Raw genomic sequence first — 16,945 nt, forward strand, 5'->3', positions numbered from 1 at the left:
TACGTTTCGTAGACTCGTCAACAGAGATGTTAGCATGTTCCAGAGATTTCTGTAAGTCTTTAGCTGACACTCTAGGATTCTTCTTGATTAACATCATTGAGCGTTCTGTGCTGTGCACTTGCAGTCATCTTTGCAGGACAGCCACTCCTAGGGAGAGTAGCAACAGTGCTGAACTTTCTCCATTCATAGACAATTTGTCTTGCCGTGGACTGATGAACATCAAGGCTTTCAGAGATACTTTTGTAACTCTTTCCAGCTTTGTGCAAGTCAACAATTCAATCTTCTGAGGTCTATTTTGTTTGAGGAATGGTTCACATCAGCCAATGCTTCTTGTGAATAGCAAACTCAAATTTTGTGAGTGTTTTTTATAGGGCAAGGTAACGCTAACCAACATCTCCAATCTCGTCTCATTGATTGGACTCCAGGTTAGCTGACTCCTGACTTCAATTAGCCTTTGGAGAAGTCATTAGCCTAGGGGTTCATACTTTTTCCAACCTACACTGTGAATGTTTAAATGATGTATTCAATATAGACAAGAACAATACAATACTTTGTGTGTCATTAGTTTAAGCACACTATTTTCATCTATTGTTGTGACTTAGATGAAGATCAGATTGAATTTGATGACCAATTTATGCAGCAAACCAGGTAATTCCAAAGGGTTCACAGACTTTTTCTTGCCACTGTACATACTGTACATGTGTACATACGAGAACCCTTTGAAGACCCCTTTTTGGTTCCAAAGACTGTAGGGTGTGTGTGCATACTATACATGCGTGTGTTCCCTCTCACCGTGTGCTTGTGTATGGGTAAGGTGTGTGTACATACTACATACAGGTGTATGATATTAATTTGATCACCCTGTTGCAGGAGAACTTTCCTTCAATGCAGGAAATGTAAAACTTGTAGTGTATTTGAGGTCGAAAAAGGCTTCTGTATCAACCCCTTACAAAAATTGTCCACCAGTTATAATCAACATAATAATTCACATTTCCTGTTGCTGCAGGATTATTTTCCTGCTGTAGCAAACTGGCTCAAATTAAGATCCTACATCTGTATGTGTGTGTTGTCTCTCACCGTGTGCGTGTGTATGGGTAGGCGTTCCAGGACTCCTCTTCCACGCGTAGAGCAGCCTGAGGCAGGATGGAGCAGAACCATGAGGGGATGTGTTTCCCGATGTGGTACACCTTGTGTGTGTACTGTCCCGACCCGCCTGGACCATCCTCATATGGCTTGTTCTCTAGGATCTCCACCCCACTGCCCTCACCACAACTCTCCTCTCGGCTCTTCTTCTGCAATAGGAGTGGGAAGAAGAACGGGGGAGTCAGGGCCTGCTTTTCAGTGGAACTGGTTGCAGCGCACGTGCACACGCACACACACACACACACACACACACACACACACACACACACACACACACACACACACACACACACACACACACACACACACACACACACACACACACACACACACACACACACACACACACACACACACACACACACACACACACCTTCATCCTCATCTCAAAGCTGAATGTATTCTAATCATAATGATGACCAAAGTGGTGATTTAGGAGAAAAATGGCTGCCATGTCAAATACTCCACTCCCCCAAATAAAACCTCTCCCTGTCACTCCTCCTTTCTCCAGTCCTTTTTTCCTTCCTCCCTCCTGCTCTCTCTCCTCCTCTTCCTCTCCTGGCAGTCTGGTGGTGTATTAGCTTTCATCTTTCCTCATAGAGGAAGAGGAGAGAGAAAGCGAGTAAGAGAGAGAGAGAGAGAGAGAGAGAGAGAGAGAGAGAGAGAGACAGAGAGAAAAAAATAGAGTCAGATGGAGAGGAGAGAAAGAGAGACAAAGTGAGACAGAATGAATGAGGGAGGGAGTTCTAATCAGTTGCTGCACTGTACTGACTGCTTCTGCAGTAATCAATACGCTGCATATTGACTATCATGCAACTTTCTCTTCCCCTCCCCACTAGCACTGGTACATGTCACATCTGCTACCAGTGTGTGTGTGTGTGTGTGCACATGCGTCTGTCTGCTTATGTGTGTGTGAAGAGATTGCTCCTCTCAATTCCTAAGGCACCCTTACACCCCTCTGTGGAAAAGGGTCCTACATGGAACCTAAACGGTTTCTACCTGGAAGCAAAAAGGGTTCTTCAAAGGGTTCTCCTATGGGGACAGCCAAAGAAACATTTTAGGTTCTAGATAGCACCCTTTTTTCTAAGAGCGTACTGTCTACCCTGGCACTGGTAGACTAGGAGACTGATGGCAGACCCTGTAAGTTAGCCAGTGTATTATTCTACTCATGTGGGGAGGTACACAGTAACACACCACTCTGACTTAGAAACTGTCCCTGAGACCACAAGTGTGTGTCTGAAATGGCACCCTATTCCCAAAAGTGCACTACTTTCGATGGGCCCTGGTCAAAAGTAGTGCACTAAATAGGGAACAAGGTGCCATTTGGGCCAGATCCAGGTCTGAAGAAGCATCAGACCTAACAGGGCATAATACGGCAGTCAAGCTGGGAAACTGTAGCAGATTGATCTCACAGGGTCTGGTTAATCCAACAGAAGCTAGGTCACCCATCACACCAGCAGAATTCCCATTATTCCAACGTAGCCTCCAGGCCTCACTAAGGCTGCTTCCTAAATGGAGCCCTATGCGCCATGGTCAGAAGTAGTGCTCTATATAGGGAATAGGATGCCATTTGGGACGCGCACTCTCTCTCGCATTCTGTAGATGTGAGATGGGGTTTTAGGGAGTGGTGAGGAGTGAAGGTCATAAGAGGCGGTGGAACAGCTCGGAAATTGCAGTCATTTAGTATGTAATCTAATATAGGAGCAGAACTGAGGGCCTTACATTACCCTCCCCACCCCTCTGAAGGCCTCTACCACAGGGAATGGAGTATTAGCTGGTTAATGTGAGTGGAAACTCTCCATAATATGAGTGGAAGCTCAGAGAGTGTCTGGTTTGGGACTCAGTCAGTGTACTGTGCAGCAGTGGTTCCCAACCCTGGTCCTCAAGTACCCCCAAAAGAACACATTTTATTGTAACCCTGGACAAGCACACCTGATTCAACTTGTCAACTAATCATCAAGTCCTCAATGAGTTGGATGTGGTGTGTTTGTCCAGGGCTACACCAAACATGTGTACCGTTGAGGGTACTAGAAGACCAGGGTCTGGCAACATTGCTTTGGTGCAAAGACTCTAATAAGGAAATGTGACATTAGTTTTGAGACAGCCCCAAGGGAGATATCTAATGCTGGATCACGCACGCACACACAGGCACGTGGCTGTGTCTGCTCACCCTGCCGGAGCAGCAGACCAGCACTTCATTACAGCGCTGACAGGTCACATCACGCCAGCCCTGACACACACAAACACACCCACCCGCCCAAACACACATGCATGCACAGAGTCCATGGTTGAGCTGCCCATCATCAATCGTGTTCCTCCACAGCAGAAAGGGAGAGGGGGGAGAGATATGGAGAGAGAGAGGGAGAGATATGGAGAGAGGGGGAGAGAGAGGGGGAGAGAGGGGGGGGGAGATATCTGTGCCTGAGGATAGTTGACTCGGGGGTAAAACAGAAGGTGTCAGTTAAAGAAAGAAAGGAAGTAAGAGAGTGTCTAGGTGGGGATCATCTCAATGGTCTAAAGTGATTTCCTCTCTAGAAATTCAAATACTATTTAGGGTATTTATTTCAATTACTTTCAAAGAGATTTCAAAGTAAGAATATTTTTTATTTTCAAAATACAACTAGTTGCCTTTAAAAAAAAACTTTGTCTTATAATACCTTTGTATTTTTTTTAAACTATTGGATTATATTACTCATTGTATATCATGTCTGCTTTAAGTCTGGTTTTGGGGGTTGATTTGGTAGGGGATCCGTGTGTGTTCTGCCCTCTACCTGTTCGGTCTGTTATCTGTGTTCGAGCCGCGTTGGACATATTTGTATAAAAAAGAGAAAACATACAGAGCTCCATGTACGTTTCTGTAAATATGTTAAATATTAATGTATATGATGAAATATTAGGTACATACCTTTATGATTTATATTTACCTGATTGAGATGTATTCTCTCTTTTGACGAACATATCAAGACTGTTTCAAGGAAAGCTTTTTTCCATATCTAGGTAACATTGCAAAAATCAGAAACTTTCTGTCAAAGATGATGCAGAAAAATGTATCCATGCTTTTGTTACTTCTAGGTAAGACTACTGCAATGCTCTACTTTCCGGCTACCCGGATAAAGCACTAAATAAACTTCAGTTAGTGCTAAATACAGCTGCTAGAATCCTGCCTAGAACCACATTTTTTTTATCATATTACTCCAGTGCTAGCCTCCCTACACTGGCTTCCTGTTAAGGGAAGCGCTGATTTCAAGGTTTTACTGCTAACCTACAAAGCATTACATGGGCTTGCTCGTACCTCTCTTTCCGATTTGGTCCTGTCATACATACCTACACGTATGCTACGGTCACAAGACGCAGGCCTCCTAATTGTCCCTAGAATTTCTAAGCAAACAGCTGGAGTCAGGGCTTTCTCCTACAGAGCTCCATTTTTTATGGAATGGTCTGCCTACCCATGTGAGAGACGCAGACTCAGTCTCAACCTTTAAGTCTTTACTGAAGACTCATCTCTTCAGTGGGTCGTATGATTGAGTGTAGTCTGGCCCAGGAGTGTGAAGGTGAACGGAAAGGCTCTGGAGCAACGAACCGCCCTTGCTGTCTCTGCCTGGCCGGCTCCCCTCTCTCCACTGGGATTCTCTGCCTCTAACCCTTTTACAGGGGCTGAGTCACTGGCTTACTGGCGCTCTGTCATGCCATCCCTAGGAGGGTTGTGTCACTTGAGTGGGTTGAGTCACTGACGTGATCTTCCTGTCTGGGTTGGCGCACCCCCTTGGGTTGTGCCGTGGCGGAAATCTTTGTGGGCTATACTCTGCCTTGTCTCAGGATGGTAAGTTGGTGGTTGAAGATATCCCTCTAGTGGTGTGGGGGCTGTGCTTTAGTAAAGTGAGTGGGGTTATATCCTTCCTGTTTGGCCCTGTCCGGGGGTATCATCGGATGGGGCCACAGTGTCTCCTGACCCCTCGTGTCTCAGCCTCCAGTATTTATGCTACAGTAGTTTATGTGTCGGGGGGCTAGGGTCAGTTTGTTATATCTGGAGTACTTCTCCTGTGTCCTGTGTGAATTTAAGTATGCTCTCTCTAATTCTCTTTCTCTCTCTCGGAGGACCTGAGCCCTAGGACCATGCCTCAGGACTACCTAGCATGATGACTCCTTGCTGTCCCCAGTCCACCAGGCTGTGCTGCTGCTCCAGTTTCAACTGTTCTGCCTGCGGCTATGGAACCTGTTCACCGGACGTGCTACCTGTCCCAGACCTGCTGTTTTCAACTCTCTAGAGACAGCAGGAGCGGTAGAGATACTCTTAATGATCGGCTATGACAAGCCAACTGACATTTACTCCTGAGGTGCTGACTTGCTGCACCCTTGACAACTACTATGATTATTATTATTTGACCATGCTGGTTATTTATGAACACTTGAACATCTTGGCCATGTTCTGTTATAATCTCCACCCGGCACAGCCAGAAGAGGACTGGCCACCCCTCATAGCCTGGTTCCTCTCTAGGTTTCTTCCTAGGTTTTGGCCTTTCTAGGGAGTTTTTCCTAGCCACCGTGCTTCTACACCTGCATTGCTTGCTGTTTGGGGTTTTAGGCGGGGTTTCTGTACAGCACATTTGAGATATCAGCTGATGTAAGAAGGGCTATATAAATACATTTGATTTGATTCATTTGTTGTTAGTGTCACTTAGTTTTTGACCCCCCTTGCCCATTCATTGTACTGTGGTAAGTGTGTTAGGATAAAGGCAGGAAGTTGGGCCTTCGGGGGGAGAAGTCCTAGCTAGACGCAGGAGCAGTATAGTTTTTTGACCATACAGACAGGTCATATTATGTATTTTCCATGTCAAGTAATCTGTACTTTAAGTTGATTGGAGAATAGTTTTGTTGTTGCACCATATCCCTGGATCTCATTGAATGTTTTGGCCGTTTGGAAACCTTGAGTGTGGACTGTATGCGTACGAAACAACCCTGCTTTCAGGCTAGCGCAGTGGCTATGGTAAAGAGGAAAGGAAGCCACTACAATCAAGTCAAAAGACTCCAAGATCCCAGTGACGAGAGAACATTCCCACTCAGAAAGATCTCAAAAGGTGGCCATACCTGAAAGAGGTTAGTTGAAGGAGATTGATGCTGACTTCAAACTCCTGATTGGCGTAAATGCTCCAAAGGCAATGGAACCCTGGCAAATCATAAATAGCCAAGGCAATGCAGTGAAATGCAGTGAAAATCCTCTTTGGGAGGGTGATGAACGGTCCTCTTAACAATTGTACCAATTGTACCAATTGTACCAGGATCTGGGTGTCCTACGGTGATGGCCAATCGTATCTCAATGGCTGACCTGGGGGTTCTTTTTGTAAATCAGTACAACCATGACTTCCCTGAGAGAGAGTTTGAAGAGAAAAGTGAGATGTCAGCTTAGGATCGTAAGCTCCATAACCCTCAAAGACCGTCACTACTACTTACCGTTGCCCTTTATCAATGTAGTCCTGCCAAACAATTATGACATGGCAGAGCAGCAGGCTCTAAATATTGTCAGGAAGTTCAAGAAGGACGAAGGTTACGCTGCAGAGAACAAAGGCTTCATGGAAGAGGTGATAACAAAAGGTTACGCCGAGAAGGTACCTCAGAGAGAAAGGCAAGGTATGGTACATACCACACCATGGCGTTCACCATAAGCACAAAGGAACAATATGAGTGGTGTTTGACTGTTCACCATCCTATAAAAGCACATCTCTCAACAGTGAACTCCTTCAAGGCCATGGCCTGGCAAAGACGCTTATAGGAGTCTTGCTAAGATTTCGGTAAGAGCACATTGCCATGATGGCAGACACCGAAGGAATGTTCCTTCAAGTACGTGTCCATGAAGATGGCTTAGACTTTCTGCGATTCCTATGGTAGCCGGATGGTGATACAAACAAAAGATTGGAGGAGTACAGAATGACGGTACATCTTTTTGTGCTATATCCTCTCTAAGTTGTGCAAACTTTGCACTGCGAAAGACAACTGTGAGAGGTACGATGAAGAGGTGATTCAAACAGTCAAGTCCAACTTCTATGTTGATGACGGCCTCAAGTCAGTGGCCACAGAAGAACAAGCCATAGCTCTCACAAAAAAACTCAGGGATGTGTGCTATCAGGGTGGATTCAAATTGACCAAGTGGGTCAGCAACAGCCGCACTGTGCTGGATTCTATCCCTGATGAACACAAAGCCAGGCAGATAAAAGAACTGGACCTGGACAGAGAAAAGCTGCCTGTTGAAAGAGCACTTGGAATCCGATGGAAAGTGATGAACATTGAAAGTGATGCGTTTACCATCCGAGTCACTGTCAAGAACAGCCCCCTTACAAGAAGAGGTATTCTCTCAACTGTCAGCTCTGTTTATTATCCATTAGGTTTCCTTGCCCCATTCGTATTGAAGGCAAAGCAAATTCTCCAAGCGCTCTGCAAGCTAAAGTGTGGCTGGGACGAAGTCATCCCAGAAGAACACTATTTCATGGAAGAGATGGCTCTCAGAGCTGGACCAGCTGTCCAGATTGACAGGTGTATGATGCTTGAGAACTTTGGTCAAGTCAAGACGGTACATGTGCATTACTTCGGTGACGCAAGTGAACAAGGTTATGGCACGGCAAGCTACCTTAGGTTCACAAACGGTATGGAAAAGATCCACATCGCATTCATACTGGGGGAATCAAGGGTGACTCCACTCAAGCAGATCCCCAGACTGGAAATTGCCGCAGCAACATTGGCAGTGCGAGTGGACCGGATGTTAAGGTTGGAGCTCCAGATTGAACTTGAGGGGTCAACTTTCTGGACAGACATCCAGTCTGTGCTAAAATACATCCGCAACGATACCAAGAGATTCCATACCTTCGTGGCTAATAGGGTTGCTATGATCCGTGACCTATCGAAAGCAAAACAGTGGAGGTATTTGAATTCCAAACACAACCCAGCCTATGATGCCTCAAGAGGATTACATGTTGAAACTTTCCTGAACTCAAAGAGATGGCACAAAGGACCAGAGTTCCAGGAGAAAGCAGAAACACAGTGTCCAAAAGTCCCAGAGGAGCTTGGCTCCATCCCTCTGGATGATCCAGAGGTGAGAAACGACGTCATCGTAAACAGTACAAGTGTGGAAGAAAAGAGTCCGACCAGCAAACTAATTGAGTACTATTCCACATGGAACAGCTTGAAGAAAGCAGTTGCCTGGGTGCTGAAACTGAAGAGACTGCTTCTACAGTTAAGCCAGAAAAGGAAAGTTCTCACACAAACTGATCCAGGATCAGATCAGAGTCTAACAAACTCACTGAAGGAACAACTTCACAAGTTCAAACTGACGTTTGGAAAAGAAAGTCTGTCTGTGTATGACCTAGATGAAGCAGAAAAGGTCATCATTCCATTTGAGCAATGACAGCACTTTAAACAAGAAATTGCACTAGTTGTGAAAGTAAAACAAATGTGCCAAGAGAAGCGGCTCAATCTGTAAGCTTGATCCAATTGTTGACAATGGCATTCTGAGAGTGGGAGGAAGATTAAGCAAACGGAACTAAAGAATCCTGTGATCCTGCCCAAAGACTCCTACATCTCCAGACTGATCTTACTCCACATCCATGAGCAGATTGGCCACTCTGGGAGAGGTCACATGCTTTCTAGACTTCGCCAGCGACATTGGAAACCCTGTGCCAACTCCTTAGCAAGGAAGATCCTTACGAGCTGTGTCTTCTGCAGGCGGATGCAAGCTAGAGCTGGAGAACAGAAGATGGCCGACCTTCCACAAGATCGGGTGTCACCTGATTTGCCGCCTTTCACCCATGTGGGCATAGATTACTTCGGCCCCATAGAGGTGAAGCGAGGCCGCGTTCATATGAAGCAGTATGATGTGATCTTTACTTGCCTTGTGAGTCGAGCTGTCCATCTAGAAGTTGCTAGTTATCTGGATACTGATTCCTGCATCAATGCCCTGCGCAGGTTCATCTGTCAAAGGGGCCCAGTAACAAGTATCAGAACAGACAATGGCACCAACTTTTTTGGAACACAGAGAGCTAGGATAAGCTCTGAAAGAGCTGGATCACAACAAGATTCAAAATGAATTACTGAAGGAAGGAGGGACATGGTCATTCAACCCTCCCTCTGGAGTCCACCATGGGGGGTATGGGAGAGGTTGATCCGACTGGTGAAAAATATCCTCTATTCAGTCCTTAAAGAGCAAGTACTGGATGATAAGGTTTTGCAGACAGCCTTGTGTGAAGTTGAGGCGATTATGAATGACAGACCAATCACAACTGTAACAAATGACCCTAATGATCTAAAACCCCTGACTCCGAACCATCTGCTTCATCTGAAAGCAAAGCCAGTCCTGCCACCAGGACTATTCCAGAGATGCGACCTATAATCACGAAGGAGATGGAAGCAAGTACAAAATATCACTGACCTCTTCTGGAAGAGATGCATCAGGGAGTATCTTCCACTTATGCAGGAGCGGAACAAGTTAAACAAAACTAAGATAAACTTCAGTCCTGGTGACCTTGTGGTCATTGTCAATGACACCGCCCTAAGGAACTCTTGGCTAATGGAGCGTGTGGTGGAGGCTTTGTCAGGGGCCAATGGTCTTGTCCGGAGAGTCATGGTTAAGACCAAGACCAATATCTTACAGAGACCTATCAATAAACTCTGTCTGCTCCTTGAGGTGGCTGAGTGAGACACACACACACACACTTCTCCATCTTTGAATCACGTGCACCTCTAATTCTTCGATGTCGCACTCTTACATTCTTTGATGTTTTGGCCATTTGGAAACCTTGAGTGTGGACTGTATGCGTACCAAACAACCCCGCTTTCAAGCTAGGGCAGTGGCTATGGTAAAGAGGAAAGGAAGCCACTATAATCTGTATAAATCATAAAAAATGCCAAATAAAAAAAAAATACTTTTAAAATAAAAAATACAACTAGTTGAATATTGGAATGTATTTGGAAATGGAAATAGACTTGGAAAGTCTTGGCATGTATTGGAAAATACTCAAATACACAGACAAGTGTATTTTCAAATACAAATATTTAAATACCCAGGTCTGGTCCTAGCCTCGCATGCCACCCTGATCTGTCAAGCTTACATGACTGGTTCGCTGCACGGATAGCGAACCATTCATGTAAGCTCGAGAGAGGTGACATGCGAGGCTAGTTTGTTGCTATGGGTATCTGAAATAATGTATTTGGAAATAAGTATTTTTTGAAAATAGTTTCGGCTTTTATTCGGAAGTTATTTGGAAATACTTTCAAATACTTCAAATCAAAGTTTCTGATTTGTCCACATTATTTGCACTAAATGTAAATTGCTCTGGATGAGACCCACTGGGAACAAACCGGTTGAATCAATTCTGATTTCAACGTAATTTGCCATTGTATTGTGACGTGGAATCTACCTGAAAAATCTATGTATCCAATCCAGTGTGATTTTTTAAAAGTATTGTTTTGAGGGTGAAATTTCAACCACAGGATAATGTCATCATTGTAACCCATTTTCAACAAGGTTTCACTATGTTGAATTTGTACCATAGAAACAACGTCAGATCTTCAGCGTTTATATCCACTATCAGAAAAAAACTATAGGCTGTGCAGCACCTCCTACTGGAGAGTTGATCCATCTATAGTTATTCTTTAGGTCTCCCATTCACGTCTTCATCTCAACCAAAAATCTAAGTTAAAGAATAGTACTAAATCAAATCATTCTTTATTTAAAGTGCATTTAAAGCTGCAATATGTAACTTTTTGGCCAACACGGCCAAATTCACATAGAAATGTGAGTTATAGATATGTAATTCTCATTGAAAGCAAGTAGAGAGAAGTGGTAGAGCTGTTCCATTTTTGCATCTTTTACTTTCGGTTTTGTACAACAGCTGAAACTACAATATTTTTGGTTAAGAAAAATATATTTCACAGCGGTTTAGATGGTACACTAATTCTCTACACTAAATTAGGCAAACTATTAGAATTTTAGCAACCAGGAAATGGCAGAGCGATTTCTGCACAGTGCACCTTTAAAAGTTTGATTAGATTAGAGTTAGTCCTATTCCTTAACACCGATTTTTGGTTGAGATGGAGACATGAATCCAACATATGAATTATTCATTTGTAGACAAACTGGAAATTGTGTTTGGTTGTCAGCACAACCAAATATCAACCTTTGAAGGAGATGTATCTTCTACTTGGATGGTTAGTGCTATCATGGACCCTTGGGATGTCCCTACCCTAAACCCAAACCCCTACCCTAACCTTAATCCCAACTGTAAGCCATTTCTCCCCCCGTTATTATTTTACACTAACCCTACCATCCCTCCCCTAATTGAAACCAACACTTAAACTTCCACTTCGAGCTTATACATACAATATACATTTTACAAACAGTATATTTTACAATAGTTCTCTTTTGTTCGTTTTTAGTCCCATCCTTCAGCTACCTTCAACACCTCCCATCTATCTCTGAAGACCATCTATTTCTATTTGCCATATATTTTTCAACTGTGATGTTTCAACCTTAACCATTTTCAATTTCAACTTCAATGGGGAACGTCAAAGTTGGGACATCCTAATGATTCTGGATAACATGGAACCTGCTTGGATAGTTCCTCTGGCAATAATTCCAGTTTGTCTACAAATTAATCATTGATATTTTGGATTCACGTCTCCATCTCAATCCAAAATCTAATCAAATCAATCTTTAAAAGCACTTTACATGTTAATATTTGGTTGCATTTACAACCAAACACAATTCAATATCACTTTAGCAATACAGTAAATAGCTTACTAACATGTCAACAAGTTACAAATTCTGTTGGTTTCACGTCTCCAACTAAACCAAAAATAAAGGTTAAAAGAATAGGATTAAGCCAGTGAGACATCCTTTAAATGTTATTTGGTTGCGTTTTCAACCAAACACAATTCAATAATACTTTTGTAATACAATAAATAGCCTAAAGTTAAGGCTCTTACAAACTAATGTAACACTATTTATTGAACCGTAAAATTAGTAACATTTTTCACCAGCCGCGATTTTGGGCAGCTCCATATTAAGACATGTGACTGTTCCTAGTGCAAAAACAATGTCCTATCCCGGGGCTTGAGCAAATGACATTACTAAGTTGCTCCCGAATGTACTACGTCAGGACATGGAAATCGATTCTATCGTAGTCCATGTGGGTTTTAATGACATTATGAAGGCAGCTCTGAACAGTTGAAACTGGATTTTAAAGAGCTGATTGATTGATTCCCTGCTAGACACTAATAAAAGACCCATCATATCTGGCCCTGTGCCCTCTCTGAATCGTGGCATTGAGCGCTTTAGCAGGACTCTCTCTCTTCACAACTTGCTAAGTGATTATTGCAGTTCAATGGGTGTAACTTTTGTTGACAATTCCGACACCTTTTGGAAACAAAACACGTTTTATAAGGAGGATGGGATCCACCCAAATCATTTCGGTTCCTGGATCATTTCACAGCATTATAAGGCTACGTTATGACAATGACTTATCAATGACCCAAGCCCAGCTCAGTTAATCCCTGACGCAGAGTTGTCATAATGCTTAGGCAAATGTACATTATACCAGGGGTGTTGGTAGACACAATGTAAGTAACCTAATTTATGTCCCTCTAACTACCCTGAATGCCTCTGCTGATCCTACCGCTATTGTATGCAGTAATCACGTGCCTACAGACCAGCGTTAGGCTGTTAGCACTGAGGTGGTGTGCCCAAGCAGGGAGTCCACTGTGTGCAGCTCACCCTGCACTAACATAAATAACATGAGCATGTCTACTTCTGCTAAGCTTCCCAGTAAATCAATGAAATCCACCAAGCATCCCAGAAAAGTGCTAAAAATAGCCCACAGTAAAATATGTAGCTTCATGAAACAAGGTTCATGAAATTAATCACAAATAAGTCTAGCTGAACAGCCGATTGGCAAATGTACTGCAAATTGAAAAATCATGTGACTAAACTGAATAAAAACAACAAACTATACTATGAAACAAAGATAAATTATATGAAGAATTACAATAAAAAACACTCTAGAGCACCTTAAATTACATTTTGTGCAAAAAGGCAAACTCAGCACCACCATTCACTGACTCAGATGGCTCATGATCACAAAACCCACTGATATTGCCAATTACTCTAATGATTTTTTTAATTGGCAAGAACTTAGGCATGACATGCCAGCAACAAACGCTGACACTGCACATCCAAGTATAACTTATCAAATAATGAAAGACAAGCATTGTAATTTCTAATTCTGTAAAGTGAGTGTGGAAGAGGTGAAATAATTGTTGTTGTCGATCAACAATGACAAGCCACCAGGGTCTGACAACTTGGCTGGAAAATTACTGAGAATAATAGCGGACGATATTGCCACTCCTACTTGCCATATCTTCAATTTAAGCTTACTAGAAAGTGTGTGCCCTCAAGTCTGGAGGGAAGCAAAAGTCATTCCGCTACCTAAAGAATAGTAAAGCCCCCTTTACTGGCTCAAATAGCCGACCAATCAGCCTGTTACCAACCCTTAGTAAACCGTTTGGAGTAACCCTAGATTGTAAACTGTCATGGTCAAAACATGTCGATACAACAGGAGCTAAGATAGGGAGAAGACTGTCCATAATAAAACGCTGCTCTGCCTTCTCAACAGCACTATCAACAAGTCTGGTCCTACAGGCCCTAGTTTTGTCAAACCTGGACTACAGTTCAGTCGAGTGGTCAGGTGCTACAAAGAGAAAAGTACAATTGGCTCAGAAAAGGGCAGCACAGCTGGCTCTTAAATGTAGACGGAGAGCTAACATTAATGACATGCATGTCAATCTCTCATGGCTCAAAGTGGAAGAGAGATTGACTTCATCACTACTTGTTTTTTATAAGAAGTGTTGACAAGCTGAATGCACCGAGCTGCCCGTTTAAACTACTAGCACACAGCTCAGACACCCCATGCATACCCCACAAGATATGCCACCAGAGGTCTCTTCACAATCCCCAAGTCCAGACCAGACTATGGGAGGCACACAGTACTACATAGAGCCATGGCTACATGGAACTCTATCCCACATCAGGTAACTGATGCAAGCAGTAGAATCAGATTAGGTAAAAACAGATAAAAAGACACCTTATGGAACAGCGGGAACTGTGAAGAGACACACACACACACGGGTACAGACACACACATACGCAGACTGTCGCTAGCACACCCAATCTACAGACACGTACATTGTAATATTGTTGTATAGTGGTATCACTCATTTTGTATTGTAGATATGTAGTGGTGTAACAATATTACACGATACACTGTTTTATCTTTTGTTTTATGTGTGATCCAAGTGCCTTAATGTGTTTGGAACCCAGCAAGAGTAGCTGCTGCCACGGCAGCATCTAATTGGGATTCTTAATAAATACAAATACATCCATGGCCACATTTTGATGTTAGCTTGATATAACTATAAAAAATATTTTAAAAAACAATGTCATGGACAGAAAAGTAGGAAAAGAGTGTTTCCAGGAATCTGCCTGAAGATTGAAAGTTTTGTGCTGAGAAAAACAGTAAAGCCCAGGCACCAAGGACAAATAGATAAGAAGTTGTTTTTTAAGAAAAAAAGAAAAAAAATATCCCAGGAGCCAAAAGAGAGTTCCTTGGTTACAGTATCTGAGCCTGAAGACATGCATGGAGGGACAGGGAGCCTGGGAAAGATAGAAAGAGAGAAATATGGAGAGAAATGAGTGTTAGTAAGTAATGGTGGCATGCTGTGCTGGGCTGGAAGCTGAGAGGGCAGCAGAGACCGAGAGTACCACAGGAATAGTAATGTCTTGGCTTTGCTGAGGTCTGATTTCTGCTGGGCCCCAGTTACCGCTGAATATTTTATATGATACCGCAAGGTTAGCAAAAAAGACACACAAACACACACACAAAGTTAGCATGAAACAGGTCCTCAAGGTCTACACTGCAGAGTCTCTTCCAGCCATACAAATGATTACTTCAGCCAAAGGAAACCAGGTGTGTGTCGGCCTAGTATGTGACCAATAAGGGACAGTAATGTATCAATAAGTACCAATTATATACAGCTTATGAAGCACAGTCCACATTGCAGCTCTCCAGTCTTTCACATGGACATACTGAATAGGACCAACCTAAGGTGGCTCTCCATCCTACTGTCTGTTGTCCTCGTTACTCCCTGTGTTTAGTCTCTAATTTGGCACACACATATACATATATATATACATATATACACACACACACACACACACACTCCAATCGAGGAGATAACCAAATCACACTGGTGTAAAGTACTGAAGTAAAAATACTTGAAAGTACTACTACAAGTTTTTTGGGGGTATTTTTACTATTTATATTTACTTTACTAAATTCCTAAAGAAAAGTATGTACTTTTTACTCCATACATTTTCCCCGACACCCAAAAGTACTCGTTACATTTTGAATGCTTAGCAGGACAGAAAAATATTTTAATTCACACATTTATCAAGAGAACATCTCTGGTCATCCCTACTGCCTCTGAACTGGCAGACTCACTAAAGACATGCTTAGTTTCTAAATTATGTCTGAGAGTTGTAGCATCCCCTGGCTATCTGTAAATACATTTTAAAAAACAAGAAAATGGTGCCATCTGGTTTTCTTAATATAAGGAATTTGAAATTATTTAAACTTTTACTTTTGATACTTAAGTATATTTGAGTAATTACATTTACCTTTGGTACTTAAGTGTATTTAAAACCATTTTTTAAAAACTTTTTCTCAAGTAGGATTTTATTGGGTGACTTTCACTTAAGTCATTTTCTATTAAGGCATCTTTACTTTTACTCAAGTATGACAAATCAGGTACCTTTTCCACCACTGCAAAATCAGCAGTGCAACATTGTCATGGAAACACTGGCTGGATCATTTGGACTTTTCTTTCTCCATTTCCCTCCATCTCAATCTCTGCCTCTCTCTTTCTCTTTTTGACTCTTTCCATCAGTCTCTGCCCGTTCCTCTGTAAGTCTCCCTCTTTCTGTTTCCCTTCCGTGCCCCCTTTCTCTATCTGCTTCCCCCAATCACCTTCCCTCTCTGTCTTTTATTCTCATTGCAAACAAATGACGGCAGCCACTGCCACGCTGCTGCTGATGTCACTGGTTACCATGGCTACCAACCGCTCAGCTGTGACGCTGCCCCAGAGGAGAGATGTGTTTGTGGGTAAGGTTTACAACGTTTACATTAACATTAAAACAGGCAGCACATGGAGCTCCATCAAGTGTTGGTCTAACAGACCGTATTCCGTCAGGGGTCACCAGGTGACCTAATCACCCATAATCCTCTAGGATAATGTCCTGAAGTCACATCACTGGTTGGCTGCGACTGTCCTAGAAAAGATCTGCTCTTCAAAAGTAGCTACTGTACCGTGGGTTCGTATCCACAAAACCAACTAATATTTTCCTCCTCTAGAGAGAGAACAGAGACTGTGCGCAAAACATTGGAGACAAGCATATGGAGAGCCAGCTGGCCTTAGAAAGCTCCCATTAAATTGGTGACCTGAACCATGAAGACAACCAGACACCATGTTACACACACAAACACATGCGCAAGCAAGAACACACACAGCTCACATCACCACCTAACACCTGATCTAGGGTCAGTAGGGCTTCTGGGTCACAGCAACAATCTGATGACTCTCTGACCTAGACCACTGTTTTAGGATGATGGTATATTCCGTAAATGCTTTGTGAACATGTTGTATTCTGCCTCTATTGTATCCTAATTGATGCATGTTAGCCATGCAATACTATGCTACATGATACAGT

At 42.9% G+C, this 16,945-nt stretch overlaps 1 protein-coding gene across 6 annotated transcripts in view; it reads right to left on the reverse strand.

Annotated features, from left to right (window-relative positions):
- Positions 1-16,945, reverse strand: part of LOC112219634 (membrane-associated phosphatidylinositol transfer protein 2) — a 77,131-nt gene that overhangs the window by 27,083 nt on the left and 33,103 nt on the right. For all 6 annotated transcript variants that reach the window (XM_024381075.2, XM_024381071.2, XM_024381074.2 and 3 more), the window contains exon 3: positions 1,078-1,292. In XM_024381075.2, the coding sequence (XP_024236843.1) occupies positions 1,078-1,292 (215 nt within the window). The remainder of the gene's footprint in view (positions 1-1,077; positions 1,293-16,945) is intronic.

This window comes from Oncorhynchus tshawytscha, linkage group LG20 (assembly GCF_018296145.1).
Source record: "Oncorhynchus tshawytscha isolate Ot180627B linkage group LG20, Otsh_v2.0, whole genome shotgun sequence".
Taxonomy (NCBI): Eukaryota; Metazoa; Chordata; class Actinopteri; order Salmoniformes; family Salmonidae; genus Oncorhynchus; species Oncorhynchus tshawytscha.